The sequence below is a fragment of the Amphiprion ocellaris genome, chromosome 12, assembly GCF_022539595.1.
Source record: "Amphiprion ocellaris isolate individual 3 ecotype Okinawa chromosome 12, ASM2253959v1, whole genome shotgun sequence".
Classification (NCBI taxonomy): domain Eukaryota; kingdom Metazoa; phylum Chordata; class Actinopteri; family Pomacentridae; genus Amphiprion; species Amphiprion ocellaris.
The window spans coordinates 36315495-36329451 of NC_072777.1; the positions used below are offsets into that span (position 1 = coordinate 36315495).

Genomic DNA, 13957 nt, shown 5'->3' on the forward strand with positions numbered 1-13957 from the left:
GTCACGACAGCGACCTTTTCCACTCCTAGGCTGCTTTAATCATTTTATTTTACAGTGTTTGTTTTTCTTATTCAAGCTGTGATTTATTTATGACAAAAAAAATCAACATGAATTTATTTTCAAAGTAATTGTTTGGGCTTCATAACACTTCTGAAAGGATAAAACATTACAGAGATGACTTTTTGTCACTAGTAAATGAATCCGTCTTAAACAAAATGCTTAAATATCTGGATTATTCTCACACTACGGTGTCCTTGTTGTTTTACCTGGTTTCTGAATAACAGCATTGCAGGCGTTTGCTATCTCCTCCCTTTTGGCCTCATCTGGATACTGGTTGTCGTTGAAGTAGCTATAAATAGAGGAAGAGTCACGCTGATTAAATTAATTTCACTACACAAGGACGATGTCAACAATCGTGAGTTACTGCTGTTTGAAATGTATGCGGCACAGACAGGCTTTATTTCCTCGTGGTTGTCCTGCTGCTCCTGGAGGAAATAAGAAGTTATGAGTTCCACTAAGTTCCATATTTCCTCTGGTCCTCACCTCTCCATCACAGCCAGACACTCTTTCCTCCAGGTGAAGCGACTTCCCCGACGCAGCCTGAAGGTTCCTGGGGCCGTGGTGAGGGGAGGCGGGGTTTGCCTCCACTCCATCTCCTCCAGAGGCAGCGGAGCCGGTCGCATGTTCAGGGTCGCACCTGGAGCAGCAGAAAGCACCAGAAAGATACGCCTTTATTAAGTCCACAACGGAGAGGTCTGCAGCAGCAAAGGGACAGTGTAAAAATAAATAAGAAACATACAGAAGTACTGATAATGTTGTACAGATTCCTCCATATGCAGACGTTCAGGCATGCCAAAGATTCCACTGAGTAACAATACTGCACAGAATAGTTCTACATGAACAGAAATACTGTCCAATACTCAACAAAATGGTTTCCTGATACTGAACATTCTGGTACAGTTAGGAGCAAAAGTTTACACACAGTGGGGGAAAAAGCTTCCAGACATCCCAAACATTTGTGAAATACTGCATTAACCCTCCTGTTGTCTTCATTTACAGGCACCAAAAAATATTGTTTCCTTGTCTGAAAAAAATCCCAAAATTCAGCAAAAAATTCCCCAAAATTCAGCAAATTTGCAAAACCTTCAGGAAGAAAATTCCAATAATTCCTTAAAACTTTCCCTTAAAAGTTTTATTAAAAAAATAAATAAATAAATAAATAAATTGGCAAGAAAATTCTTGTAAATGTTTTCACAAAATTAGCAACCCATATCTAAAGTGATTCCATATATATATCAGTAAAACTTCTAATATTTTCCTAAGAAAATTCACATAAAAATCAACCAAAATCCAGCGAAATTCGCTGATTTTTTTTGTGAATATTAAATATTATATAAAAATTATCATTTGTATGTGTTTGTGTCTGTCTAATGCAGCCACACCTTTAGAAACACAAGATTTTTCCACAAATATTTCATGATAATATTTGAGACTGTGTAAAATTTAGAGGGCATCTCAAAACACTTATCCACCACAGTACATCTGTAAAGACCCAGGACATCATTGCAGTCTTCCACTAGAACCAGCACCTTAAGGCTAGACTTAAGGTTTTAAACACGCGGACAAAGAAAAGGCCCTCTAGAGGAAAATTTTGTGATCAGATCAAACTGAAATTAAGCTATTTGGCCACAGTTAGCAGAAATATGTCTGGAGGAGAGAAGGTGATGCTTTAACCCCAAGAACTTCAAATCTACCATCAAACATGGAGGTGGCGGTATCACGCTGAATGTATGCTTTTGACCCAGCAGATTTAGTCATGTATTCCAGAAGGTCTGTACCTAATCTAAGAATCATAATGCATGTTTTTTTTGTGTTTCAATGTTTCTGTGACAGAAAACTGAAACTCAAGATTGTCATGACATATGCTGTCTTTACAACTGGATGTAAACCTCTGTCCACAGCTGTATATGTGCATTGTACAGTGCCTTTCTGAACACACTAAATATTCCTATAGTACAGGTATAAATGTGCTGCTGCTGCACCTGGTGTTCCATCTAATTCAGTGAGTCCACCTGCTGTCTGTTTGCATGCTGAAAAAAAACATTTGTCCACAGATTTTGTCTAAAAATGGGAACCACACACCAAGTCTCGGACTCAGTCTGAACACCACAGATCAGTTCAAGCCATGCTGTAAAAAAAGAGGGGAGATGAAGAGGAAAGAGGGCAGAGAGAGTGAGAGGGGCAGTAAATGAACATGCTAACTAGCTAAAAATCTATTTACAGAATCACAGACTCCACCTTTGAGTTCCAACTGAAAATGGTTTCAGGAAGAGTCGAGTCACAATAAGCAGAAACACTCAGTGTGCAGGTGTTCCTGTGGTCTGGAAGCAGGAACTGTGCCAGTAACAGTCTGAAAAGACTGGAGTAATGATGTGCTAGTGGCTGTTCTGAGCCCTTCCCTGCCTCATGAAAATGTATGTGAGGACGTACAGCACCTTTCGCTAATCTCACAATATATTCTGTTTATAAACCGGCCTGAATAGTGCTGACGAAGACCGCTGCCTTGTCTGAAGTCATGACCACAGCAGAAAAGAAAACCACACAAAAGGTTTGATTTGCTCTCATAAAGCTGGAGCCGCATTACAGCCTAAAGCCCGGGACGTTATGGAGGTTCACGGCATCACAGCAGAACCTGACAGGGATATTTAACTGGATCAGAATCAAACAGCCCAGGCTATCACAACAGAATGCATGGGCATCGGTTTCTCTGCAGCAGTGCCGGAGGGCCGGGCCGGGCCAAGCCAAGATGGGCTGAGCTGGGCCGGGCCAGGCCAAGCTCAGTCTGGACAGAAACAGCACAGAGCAGCTTCCAGTGCTGACGGTGTTGGCAGCACTCCACAGAGGAACATGCCGCAGAGGACGAGGCGTGGGACGTCTGCTGCTCAGCTATAGGTTCATCCAGTGCACACAGGAGTGCATGTGCACGTGCACAGTCTGGATCAGAGACAGCGCCAGTCCTGCTCTTTTCAACCTTTTACTGTGTCTCTTCACAGCAGCAAACTACCAAGAAAACTACTCCAAGCCTAACAAAGCTGTTTTTTGTATCTATTTAAGTGGATTTAGTGCTTTTCTTTTTGTTTTAAAAATCACATGGCTGCACTTTTTGCAGAGTTTGCAGACATCTCCGTCTCTATCTCGGCCATTTCTGAGCCAACATCTCACAAGTCCAACAACTTTACGGAAAAGCAAAACTTAAGAAAGATATTCCAGTAATTAATTCACAAAAATGAGAATTGACCACTTTTAAAAGTCCTGAAGACATCAGGAAACCAAACACATTCAAGTCTCAGGTTCTAAATGGGTCAAATTCTGAAAACAAACCAGAAAAATTAAAAGGCAGGCTGGGCATTTTCAATAATATGGTCGACAAATGAGAAATAACCCCCAAGCAAACCTCATAAGCAGGTAAAGGAATGACTAAATCAGTCTAGAATTAAGGTTTCATACGGGCCTGACTTAAAGCCCATCGAGAACCTGTGGACAGTGATTAAGTCTGTCTCAAAAAGACCATATATATAGTTTATCTGCACCATTTTTGTCCAGAGGAAAGGTCAAAGACATTACCATAAAGCTGGTGGGAGGCAACCAAAAGGGCCCTGTGAGGTGAAAATGGCCAAACGACGTTGAACCAAATACATGCATTACTGTATGCATGTTTTAGACCCAGCAGAAGACTACAATCAATCTATGAAAGAAGTCCTCTTCTCAGAAGTCCAACAACCTTAAAACAATATATTCCAGCGATAAAGTCACAAAAATGACACTTGACTAATTGAAATTTGGCTCCTAAAGATATGATGAAATCAAAAACATATGAGTCTCAAGTTCTGATTGAGTCAAATCATGAAAACAACGAAAAAATAAAATAAAAAATAAGACGGCAACAGGCAGACAAAGAATTTTCAATAATTACGGTCAACAAATGAGAAACAACTCAAATTATTTTGAACAAACACATGTAGGTGAATCCTGAACTAGATCATTAAACTAATTACACAGTTTATTTTGCTGAATTCAGGTTGAATATCGTGTTAAAGTAAGACAGCCGTATGTTTAAAAGGAAGCAATCTGCTGGTATTAGATCTACAGCGCTTAGTTCTCTGGTGGTCTGGTAATTATCCAGTCATGGCTCGCTAGTTTACACCATTTTTCAAAAGCAAAAACAACTGAATGGTTTTCTTTAAGGGCAACAGGGCATGCAGTGGGTCTGACAGGGAACCATTTGTTTGGTTTTTTAAAGATTAGTAATCAAGATGCATAATAAGCAGAACTACAACTGAAAGCAATCATCTTGTCAGTATTCTCTGGTGGCAAACTATAATGGAAATAACGCTTCCAAACATTTCTGTGCTGCAGTTTATTCAGCTCACATACACTAGCAGTCTTTAGTTTGGGCGTGCCTTTTAATTCAATGGTTTTTCTTTATTTTCAAGATTCAAGACCTTTATTTATCACATACACAACTATACATAGTATAATGCACAGTGAAATGCATCATGACTATTTCCATTGTGGATTCTCACTGAAGGCATCAAACTATGAATCAACACATATGGAATTATGGAGGAAACAAAAAAAGAGTGAAATAAACCAGAACATGTTTTATAATTTAGATTCTTTGCTTTGAACACTCTTGGCATTGTCTGGACGAGCTTCATGAGGTAGAACCTGAAATGGTTTCACTTCTCAGGTGTTCCTTGTCAAGGTCCATTAGTGGAATTTTTTCCTTCTTAATGGGGTAGGGACCATCAGAAGTCAGGTTGGTCCACAGTTAACAGCCCTATTGGACAACTGTTAGAATCTATACTATGGCAAGAACCAATCAGCTAAGAGAAACGACAGTCCATCATTACCTTAAGAACTGAAGGTCAGTCAGTCTGGAAAATTGTAAAAACTTTGAATGCATCCTCAAGGAACTATCTAGGAACCTATGAAGAATCATCTGGGGACTATCCAGGAACCCATTAGGGGCTTTCGACTGGGGTGGAGCCCGTTCGGAGTCGGAGCCCGACTTGGCGCCGGTTTTTTGTCTTTCCACCACCAGAGCTGCGGCTCCGGGCTCCAAAAACTGGGGCTTTTTCGGGCACCAACTCGTTGCTGGGCCAGACTTGGCCAGAGTTGAGAGCCGAGCATGTCACAGGCAGGGGGCGGGGTGACATCTAAAAAGATAAACATAGATATGATCATCAACTTATTGCACGTGTTTAACTGCTAAGTAATCAATGCAAGCGTAGTCGAAGCTAAGTAGCTAAGCTAACGCTAACACGTTTACTGTTAAGTATCCAAATGTCTTTGATAATTACCTTTCTTCTCAAACATGATCGCCGGGCATTGGAACGGCGACGCCGATGGGTAACCCCTAACAGAAGGTTTTGCTGTTCAACGATAGCAAGGCACACTAGCAAAGCCATGTACACCACTCCAGTGAAGTCATCCATTGTTGTTGTGTGGGCTTCCATACGGCGCGAACGCTGTTGAACGGCAACGTACGCAGTGACGTACACACGTTTTGTGGTGGCGCAATGACGCAGCTCCAACTTTGCTCCTTCTGAATGGAAACACAAACCCGTTCTGGGGCGGCACGAGATTTGAACCAAAAAAGCACTGGCTCTCAACTTTGAACCAACCTAGCACCTGGTGCTCTTTGGTCGAAAGACCCTATATGAGGAAACATCTAGGAACTACCCAGGAACCTGCGAAGAACCATCTAGGAACTACCCAGGAACCTACCAGGAACCATCTAGGAACTACCCAGGAACCTACGAAGAACCATCTAGGAACTACCCAGGAACCTATGAAGAATCATCTAGGAACTACCCAGGAACCTACCAGGAACCATCTAGGAACTACCCAGGAATCTACCAGGAACCATCTAGGAACTACCCAGGAACCTACCAGGAACCATCTAGGAACTACCCAGGAACCTACCAGGAACCATCTAGGAACTACCCAGGAACGTACCAGGAACCATCTAGGAACTACCCAGGAACGTACCAGGAACCATCTAGGAACTACCCAGGAACCTGCCAGAAACCATCTAGCAACTACCCGGGAACCTATAAGGAACCATCTAAGAACTACTCAGGAACCTACTAGGAAGTCCATCATTACTATAACATGCGAAGGTCAGTCCATCAGGAACATTTCAAGAACTTTGAATGAATCCTCAAGGATAGAAATGAAAATAAAGAAGAACCATTAAATGAGAAGGTGACTGGTGGTGTATAGTTTGGACTGTCAAACTATCAGCAAACTTCTACGACGTTCGTGAGGTTATTTCATCAAATATTAGTTAAACTGGGAACTGATATGTAGAAAAACACTAATTGAGAATAAAATAAAGGAAAAACAAGGAAGAAACAGAAATGAGTATCGCTTCAGAGATCAACCAGAATCTCTAAATATAAGTTCACAGACCATTTGAAACGGCACTGAGGGAGAATGATACGGCGGAAACCATTTAGAAGATAAAAAGAACAGGATGGCTAAGATTAAATTTGCAAAAGGCCATGGGGAAAAAAAGGAACAGTGTCATTTCCAGATGAAAGTCAATAAAAAGTTTGTGTGTGAGTGATATCATAGCTGATGTTTAAGACTTCATACCACATGAAGACTGATGCCCTGAGCAGTGGTTCGATTCCCAGCAGGAGACTCTCTGCTGCATGTCATTCCTCTTTTCCCACATTATTTGTCTTTATTGTGTTAAATAAAATCATCCCTAAAGAGGTTTAAATATAAAACTTTAAAGAATTCCAGACTGTACTATGGGTCCAGCCTGGGTTGGAACATTTGGTTTATTCTTTTTGTCAGTGCAGGTGAACTTTTTATATTGATTTATTGGATGCCAACTTAAAGAAACCTGACAAAAATAGATTCAACCGGCTTCACAGATGATTTACAATCTTTCAGAGTCCCAGTGATCCAAAGCATACCTGCTGCCCAGGAGAAAATCAAAGGTCTCAGGATGGTCATAGTCTCCAGAGTCGAGACCAAAATCCTTTAAATGTTTAATTTAAACATAGGATGCATGAAATTAAAGCATTATTGGCTAAAATGTCTGAGAAACTTTGACCACTGTTATAGAAACTGGTAGAATCCAACGCCAAAAAGGCAATTATTACATTATGTTCTGTTTTAAACCGTTACTAGGGTGTTCAAATACTTTTTGCTCTAATTCTGAACTGTGCATCGTTGTTTCATGATTTAAAACCTAGAAAACTTCTGTATGTGGAGTATTTTGCTTGGCCAGTTCACTTCTGCTGTCTTTACTGTAAAAAATGCTGTTCTTAACCATTAGACACTGACAGATATACGAGCCGGTCCAACGTATAAATATAACCCTAATTAAAAGACTGTTTTTGTGGCAGAACTTGCAGAGGTTTATCACTTCCAGTCACACAGGAAGCCATGATGAGACTGGTTATTCTATTCGCATAAAGACGTCTGTTTGGGTCATTTTCAGTACAGAACGTTCATTCCTGAAGATTGTTTGACTTTAGAATTACAGGAAATCTGTTGCACAAGGGAGCACTAGACAGCTCTGTGGTTATTGGGACAGACCCTGTAACTTATCCCTGAATGACTCAAAGAAAAAAAAGGAAAATGCACATAAGAATAGGAGGACAAATATTTACTGAGAAAGCCAGTTTGGTTAGCACCGACATCAAAAATATATTATAATATTCAATTCATAAATGTCCAATTAAATTCCATTATTTTATTTAGTATTTCTTACCTTTTAAATTAATTGGAGCTGTTCTGTAATTGTGAGGGTTTGGATGTGTTGTGTGTGAAATTATTACTGTTATTATTCTGGCCTTACTATGTTAATACAGGATAATTATTATAAATTATTACCAAGCTGTAATGTTTGCTATGTCTCTGTTTAGACTGTAAAAATATTAAATTGTATTGAGAGCCAGTGCTTTGTGATTTTGATAATAACAGATAAACCCTATAAATGTATGGAGCCACAGGAGTGCCACAATAAAATATAAGTCTGTTAAAAAATAAGGAAATAAATGTGTAAATACAAAGAAAAATAAATAAATACATCTGTTTTAAAAAATAAGGACATGAATGTGTAAATATAGAGAGGAATAAAAGAATAAATAAATAAATCTGTTGAAAAAATAAGGAAATAAATATGTAAAAATAAAGAAGAATAAATAAAAGAATAAATAAAGGGCAAAGGCTTTTGTTTTTACGCGATGGACTAACAAAAAGGCAATGACAAAATGTAAAAGCAAGAAGAAAAAACAAAGAGAAATGCAAAGACAAAATTTAGCTTTATATTTCCATATTTATTTATTTATTCTTTTATTTATTCCTCTTTATGTTTGCCCATTTATTTTCTGATTATTTAAACAGATTTACATTTTATTGTGGCACTCCTGTGACTCCATATAAAGCCACATGTTTCTGAAATATGTGGCTGAACACTGATAATATTAGTTAACAAAACTAATACTAAGGCATATTTTACTTTACAAGCCAGGGCTGAAAAAGAACACTTTTGACATTTATTGCAGTTCGACTCGTAATTACAGCTGGAATGATTTTTAATTTTATTTCTTTTCAAATTTAGAAGGTTAAAAAAGATGATGGGACTTTTGCTCCAGTATCTACTAAATCATTTTGTCTGGACAGTACAAGTTCAAAACTGCAGCAACTGCAATTTGTATATGACTCTTGGCCATATTTCTATGATGTTTTCATCATTATTGTTATCATTGTTCAGACTCGTAGATGACTGATTTCCCAGAGTGCTGCTGTGTTCCTACATTCCTCTGTGTCCTCCTGTTGGAGCTGCACATTAATGATATTTGTTCGACCACAACAGCACGAACAAACAGCTGCTGTTACCATTTTATCATCCTCCCTACTCCTATTCATGCGAGATGTTTCTGCTGACATTTAGGATATCTCACAGAACGGAGGCATAGTATGGATTGGATTCCAGCAGCATGTATACCACAAAATGCTCCCCACTTACCTCATCAACGGCGTAACAGCAAACTGCGGGGAACAGAGTGTTATCCAACTGTGCTAGCTCTACTTCCACGCTGCAATTAGAGAGAAGAACTGTACCGCTATCTTTACATCCCAGCTTCAACTTTTCTCTGTTTGGTCAAGGAGAAGTCTAACCCTCCTGATGTCCTCATTTACGGGCACCAAAAAATATTATTTCCTTGTCTGAAAAAAATCAAAAAATTCAGCAAAAAAATTCCCCAAAATTCTGAAAATTTGCAAAACCTTCAGGAGGAAAACTCCAATAATTCCTTAAAAGTTTCCCTTAAAAGTTTTATTTTAATTAAAAAAAAAATAAAATAAAAAATCCCCCAAATTTGGTAAGAAAATTCTTGTAAATACTTTCAAAAAATGAGTAAAAATCTTCCAAAAACATCCTAAAAATATCTAAAGTGATTCCATATATACCAGTAAAACTTGTGATATTTTCTTTAAGAACATTCACATAAAAATCAACCAAAATCCAGCAAATGTCGCTGGATTTTGGTTGATTTGTATGTGAATGGTCTTCAGAAACATTTTTAACATTTCTTTTTTTCCACCAAAAATGTTCAAAGATTTCCCAAAAATGTTGAAACTGTGGACATCAGAAGTTTCAGGATGACACCAGCCTTAAACTAGCTAAAGAATGAAACGAATTCCAAGATGATGATAATAATCAGGTACACAAGGTACATTCTATAATTCTACACTTTCATTTAGCTTTTATCCAAAGCTTCATCTATCTAAGAGGATCTGTTCAGGAGAAAGATAATCTCCACATGTACAGAACAGAAAACACACATACAAAAGCACATAAAGAAGAAAAAATTAAAAAATGAAAACCACGTGCAAGAAGCCAGCATCTTTACATTAAATTAGATTAGATAGATCAGATTAGATAAACCAGTTAAATATTTCTGACTGTGATAACTAAAATAGACATTCTGGCCCTGCCGTTTCATCCTAAACATTTTAATTCTCTGCCCAATCTTGGCACAAACTCCACAGAGCAGGAAAACTCTGATTCGCTTCCAAATTGTGCCACCATTTTTAACCACAGCCCTTCAACACACAAACAAAGCGAGGGGCCCTTCTTCCCTTTCTCTCTCTGGGCTGCCAACTGTCAAATAAGGGCAGAATGCCAGACAAATATAAAAAGAGAAGTGAGCAGAGGGTGGTAATGAAGCCAGATGTACCTGGTGTGGTTTTCTCCAGCGTGTACCAGCGGTAGAAGGCCCTCTTCTTCTGCTCGCTCAGGTCGGAGCCATGCTGCAGCAGCCAATGGGAGATCCTGCTCTGGCTGATGCCTGGAAAGAAGCCAGACGCTGAATTACTACAGAACGTATAGCATCAAGCCCCAAAACAACGTGTATATACAGCCCTGATAGGAAGGCACGGAGGAGAAAAGAAGGGGGAAAGGGTTTTCTCTCTCTCCTGAATTTATTTATTCTCCTGCAGAAACACAGCAAGGCATTTGTTTCCAGTGGTTTCCTGTTATACAATAAAGAAATTAACTCTCCTGTTGTCCTCATTTACGGGCACCAAAAGTATCGTTTCCTTGTCTGAATAAAAAGTCCACAAATTCAGCAAAAAAATTCCCCAAATTTCTGAAAATTTGCAAAACCTTCAGGAAGAAAATTCCAATAATTCCTTAAAAGTTTCCTTTAAAAGTTTTATTTTTAAAAAATCCCCCAAATTTGGTAAGAAAATTCTTGTAAATATTTTCAAAAAATTTGTAAAAATCTTCCCAAAAAAATCCTAAAAATATCTACAGTGATTCCATACATATCAGTAAAACTACTAATATTTTCTTTAAGAACATTCACATAAGATGGAAGAGGAAGTCTGTTTGTGTGAAAAAGGGATCTGGACGGCCGGCAGTTTCAGAAGAGGTGGTAAACCAAGTTCAGGAAACAAAACCATCCTCCAGAATTTTCTATTTGAAATTTGTAGAATAAAACATTTTATGTCCGATCATGTAGTCACTCCGATGTGGAAATCTCAATAATGTTTTTGGGACATCCTGTACTTGACATTATCCAGTTCCTCCAGGAACTCACAACAATTAACGCAAATTCAACAAATCTCCCTGAATTCTGCGCCACCTTCCAATTCTGTCCAATCACCACAACTTTTCCACAATTTTGTCCCGCTTCCTGTGAGTTCCACCAATCATAGCAGTCCAAACGTAATGCACACGTTTCCCAATTCACTTCTTTGTTTCTGGTGTGAAGATGCAGACATGTCCCATTCTAATGTTTCTCATTTATCAACTAAAATTAATGCTAAAGACAGTGAAAAACAATTCCTGATGTTCTTCACCAAAGTGGAGCTAAACTGTTTTACACCCGTGGAATATTGTGGTGAAAAACAAATGAAAACCATCGACTGACAAACACTTTTCTACCATAAACCTATCAGGAGAACGTCTGGAAGGAGCAGAAACAGACCAGACAGATCACAGTGATGGAAGCTGTTGATCCAGACCACTACCAGACCACTACCAGACCTCCACCAGACCTCCACCAGACCTCTACCAGACCAGTACCAGACCCCTACCAGACCTCTACCAGACCCCTAATAGACCAGACCAGTACCACTGCCAGACCTCTACAGGACCAGTACCAGACCAGTACCAGACCTCTACCAGACCCCTACCAGACCCCTACCGGACCACTACCAGACCACTACCAGACCAGTACCAGACCACTACAGGACCTCTACCAGACCTCTACCAGACCCCTACTAGACCACTACAGGACCTCTACCAGACCAGTACCAGACCTCTACCAGACCACTACCAGACCACTACCAGACCAGTACCAGACCACTACAGGACCTCTACCAGACCTCTACCAGACCCCTACTAGACCACTACAGGACCTCTACCAGACCAGTACCAGACCTCTACCAGACCACTACAGGACCAGTACCAGACCACTACCAGACCAGTACCAGACCTCTACAGGACCTCTACCAGACCACTACCAGACCAGTACCAGACCTCTATCAGACCTCTATCAGACCTCTACCAGACCAGTACCAGTATAAATCATGTGATGGAAGCTGTTGATCCAGATCTGTTGGAGCTCTGAAGGAATGAAGGGAAGTTAGATTCATTAATGACGTGACGAGCCGTGAGCGTGTGCATGTGAACACGTGTGTGAATACCAGGATGTGAAATTAACTTTTTAAGCCACTGACAGATATGTCCAAATATGATTCATTCAGTAGTAAATGATCATTTAATGCCTTAAATCTACCAACCACTTCCTGATAAACCAGTATCTGGCTGCTGCTAGTTTCCCACCGTGGTGTACCAGCTGGTGGAAATGGGTTGGAGCGTTAAAGAATTAGTTTAGGAACAAATATTTTCAATTAAAATGTTGAAACATGTTCTAAAGGCTGAAATCCTGGAGGGACTGGTTATAAGTTCACTAATGGGGGTTTGGAGAAGTTGCGACCACCCTGATTTTATTTTGATGAGGAAAATGTTTTAGTCTGGACCTCTCCAGCGACCCACACAAGAACTCCAATTACTACAGCACACATGTTGAGTCACAGGTTTTCTTTTACATTTTAATCCTCTGAACCCCCAAAACACACCAGCAAGCATGTTGTCTTTGAAAAAACATCTAAGTTACACCAATTATCAGAGGCAAAAACTGTAAAATCAGAGAGATTTCCAACCTTTCAACAGACCATGAACTACTCAGACAAGCATGTGAACAAATTAAAGTTTTACATTTAAACAGGAGGAACAGGATCTAAACCATGTAGATTTAAAACATACCGGTAAGTAGAAAATAGTCATAACATGTAGAAGCACAGGTTTTTACCTGTATTGGTTACATATTTTAACCCTCTGAAGCACCAAAACCTGCCGATGAGTTTGATATTCATTTGTTCATTTTAATGTTTAAATCTAAAAACCATCTAAATTAAATCATTCATCAGAGCTAGAAAGACTCGGCAGATCTTCAGCATGTTTTAACAATCCTGAACTTACTCAGACAAAAACTGCATTTAAAATGTAGGTAGTAAAATACAGGTAATTAGTAGGGTGTCGCAGTGGTATCTGAATATTTATTTTGAGATCCGAATATTCGGATGTTGGACCTTCTGGTCCAACATCAGTGTGTGACCTCACAAATGTGCTTCTGGAAGAATGGTCAAAAATTCCCATAAACACACTCCTAAACCTTGTGGACAGCCTTCCCAGAAGAGTTGAAGCTGTTCTAGCTGCAAAGGGTGAACTGACGTCATATTGAACCCTATGGATTAGGAACGGGATGTCACTTATGCCAGTCAAGGCAGGTGAGTGAATACTTTTGGCAATATAGTGTATCTATCCATCTATCCATCCATCCAACATCTATCTATCTATCCATCCAACATCCATCGATCCAACATCTATCTATCTATCTATCCATCCATCCGTCCATCATCCATCCATCCATCAGTGCAGGACTTTCCATAGAAACTAAAAATGAGACCACAGTGAGTAAAAATTACCGGGGCTTCAAGGGTTAACGTCTTTGTTTCTTATCTGAGATGCTAAATATTGAAGTTCTACAGTCTGAAAAATAAAAAGTAAACGTCCTGATTAGCTATAAAGTTTAGTTTTAAATCCCAGAGCATCTCTATAGACCGACTGCTGACAACAGAAACAACCTTCTAGCAGCAGATTCACTACTAAAGCTGAGAGCATCTGGATCTGTTCCATCACCTTCCTCATGATTTCTAGAGTCAGGTGATTCTGACTGGATGGACAGACATCCTGCTGTGCTGTTATCTTGTGAAAGGCAGTAAAAGTGCAGCATTTGACTGAGAAACTGAGCATCAGATCATCATCGGTGCTCAAAGGCAGCCTTTGTAAATCCTG

The 13957-nt window shown here is 39.5% G+C and overlaps 2 protein-coding genes across 6 annotated transcripts in view; both read right to left on the bottom strand.

Annotated features, from left to right (window-relative positions):
• Window positions 1–13957, bottom strand: part of LOC111571287 (toll-like receptor 5) — a 189606-nt gene that overhangs the window by 20438 nt on the left and 155211 nt on the right. The gene's annotated exons all lie outside the window — the stretch shown is intronic.
• Window positions 1–13957, bottom strand: part of hmbox1b (homeobox containing 1 b) — a 40327-nt gene that overhangs the window by 14488 nt on the left and 11882 nt on the right. For all 5 annotated transcript variants that reach the window (XR_008603472.1, XM_023271368.3, XM_023271366.3 and 2 more), the window contains exons 4-6: window positions 10269–10379; window positions 544–697; window positions 267–349 (exon numbers count right to left, since the gene is read on the bottom strand). Coding sequence is in view for 4 of the 5 variants with exons in the window: in XM_023271368.3 (XP_023127136.1) it covers window positions 267–349; window positions 544–697; window positions 10269–10379 (348 nt within the window). In the remaining variant the exon portion in view is untranslated. The remainder of the gene's footprint in view (window positions 1–266; window positions 350–543; window positions 698–10268; window positions 10380–13957) is intronic.